The sequence below is a fragment of the Penaeus vannamei genome, chromosome 15 (genome assembly GCF_042767895.1).
Source record: "Penaeus vannamei isolate JL-2024 chromosome 15, ASM4276789v1, whole genome shotgun sequence".
NCBI classification, from domain to species: domain Eukaryota; kingdom Metazoa; phylum Arthropoda; class Malacostraca; order Decapoda; family Penaeidae; genus Penaeus; species Penaeus vannamei.
The window spans coordinates 26,365,040-26,367,539 of NC_091563.1; the positions used below are offsets into that span (position 1 = coordinate 26,365,040).

General features: G+C 44.4%; 1 protein-coding gene across 1 annotated transcript in view; it reads left to right on the plus strand.

Moving 5' to 3' along the window:
- LOC138864152 (mucin-2-like) overlaps positions 1-1,933 on the plus strand; it is an 8,353-nt gene extending 6,420 nt beyond the window's left edge. The window contains exon 3 of the mRNA XM_070130204.1: positions 1,718-1,933. Coding sequence (XP_069986305.1) covers positions 1,718-1,933 — 216 coding nt within the window. The remainder of the gene's footprint in view (positions 1-1,717) is intronic.
- The last annotated feature ends 567 nt before the right edge of the window (positions 1,934-2,500 follow it).

The window sequence follows — 2,500 nt, forward strand, 5'->3', positions numbered from 1 at the left end:
AGATTGAGAGAGAGAGAGAGAGAGAGAGAAACAAAAACAGAGAGAGAGAGAGAGAGAGACAGATAGAGAAAGAGAAACAAAAACAAAAAGAGAGAGAGAGATAGGGGGGGAGAGAGAGAGAGGAGGAATGGATGGAGAGATAGAGAAATAGATAGAGAAGGAGAGCAGAGAGCGAAAGACACAGAATGGATAGAGGGGAGGGAGGGAGGGAGAGAGAGAGAGAGAGAGAGAGAGAGAAGAGAGAAGAGAGAGAGATGAGAGAGATATCTTTTCCTTTATATATCTAATAGAGAGAGGGGAGGGAGAGGGAGAGAGAAAAAGAGAAAAAGAGAAGGAATAGAGGGGAGCAGAGAGATAGAGGGGGAGCGGAGAGAGAGAGAGAGAGAGAGAGAGAGAGAGAGAAATAATAATAATGAAACTGAAATGGATGCAAACAGAAATATGAAAAGATAATCAGCTAAAACTAAGAATTGCACAGTAAAAAATAAAGAAGGTTTCCAAAGAAATTACCATGCCAACCTACAAAGATTTCACGCACACATTCATACAAATACACACACACACATACGCACACGCACACGCACACAAACAAACAAACAAACAAATACACAAACAATCACCATCCATAGTACCCTCAACGGAAAACAAGAAAAAAACACAAAAATCAAATTCAAACAACACAGAATACACAACGTACCGACGTGGTGGTTTCCGAGAAGCGTTTCGTCTTGAACCGCCACAAAATCAGCTTTCTTGCCTTTGCTTGCCTTTGCTTGCTTTCGCTTGCCTTTGCTTGCTTTCGCTTGCCTTTGCTTGCTTTGGCTTAAAAAGAAGTCTTCGCGTTGCAGCTTGCACGGTCTGCCCATCACGCTGCAAGCATTCGTCTCGGTAATATATTGTGCAATCTCCTGTTCGCCTCCACTTAGCGCTGGAGTTATAAGGCGCTGCGGATCGCGGGGGAGGAGGGGGAGGGGGGATGAAGGGGAGGAGGGGACGAGGAGGAGGGATTGGTGGTGGGGTGGGAGGGGAGGGGGTTCTTTGAGGGAGGGGGCAGGGGTGGTGGGGTTGGAGAAGGGGGATTGTGGATGTGAGGAGAGGGGGAGGGGGGTTGGTAGTGGGGGTGGGGAGTGGTGATGGATTGTGGGGAGAGGGGAGGGGAATTGCTGGTGGGGAATGGGGGGAAGGAAAGGAGGAAGGATGTGAAAAAATTTTGTGCCTCTAAGGGAGAAAGGAGGGTGGAGGTATGAAGTGTCTTTAGAGGGAAAAGGGGAGTAGGGTTGGGGTGAGGAGTAGATTTGGGAAGAGAGGGGGACTTTCCGGGGGAAGGGGTGGGGATGTCCTTAGGGGGAAAGGAGAGACAGAGATGAGGTATATGTGGGGAGAGGAGGGGGCGGGGAAGGGAGAAGGGAGGGACTTTAAGGGATGTAGGGGGTGTATGTGCGTGGGGTGGGGGGTGGATTGAGCGTATCAGTGGACCAAAGGAAGGCGTTGTGAGGGGGGGGGGGGTACGTTGGAAAGAGGATATATCCCGTGGAAATAAGAAGTAACAGAGAAGAAGAAGAAAAGGAATAGAAGAGAAAACCAGCAAACCCAGGAAGGAAGAAACAACAGCTGTGGACCAAATACAACAGTTGCCTGTGCCTTCCCTTATGCATCTTTGAATCTGTAAGTACGACTTGCATATCTCACTGCCTGTGCTTTTGTGTTTCACCCTCAGTCACCCTCCACAAGGTTCCAAGAGAAGGAAAGAGCTTTTGTTTTGGTTCCGGCGACAGAGAGCTTCGCGGGGTCCCGGACAGGCCTCGAATTGGGTTCACTGGCAGTTCGAAGCGAGAGTCGAGCTCCGGGGCTCACGAAAGGCAAAGTTATTGACGCGGGTAATAACGTGGCATGGTTTCTCGGTCCTCCAATTGTCTTACGTAAATCAAAATAGGGTAGACTCAATTATGAATGGAATATAACACACTCGCGCGGATGTACATACACACGTCTTATGACAAAGCCTCTGAAGGGGCATCGAGAACTTATTCATGTGGAGTTGTGCTTGGAATTCAACACTAATAAATGCCATGCCTATACAAATTAGAAGACGCAGCATTAACACAGCAGATAGGAGAAAAGATCTTGGAATAAACATATATAAGAACCCAAATGATCATAAAATTGAAAATGTCCATATAATATCGATATATATATATATATATATATATATATATATATATATATATATATATATATATATATATATATATATATATATATATTGCTCATTAAAATCATTAGAATGCAAAATGTATATTCCCTCTTGGAAAGGACGCCTTATATTCTTATTATTTCTTTTCCATTTTCCTCTGCTTAGTTTTTTATTGATATCCTCATTTTTCTTACTTAATCTCTTTTAATCTCTTTTGTTTCATTCCTTCATTCTCTTACTTTTTTCTTTACTCTCTTAAATATCCTCATTTTCTTTTTTGTTTCCCTTTTCATCTTTCACCTCCAT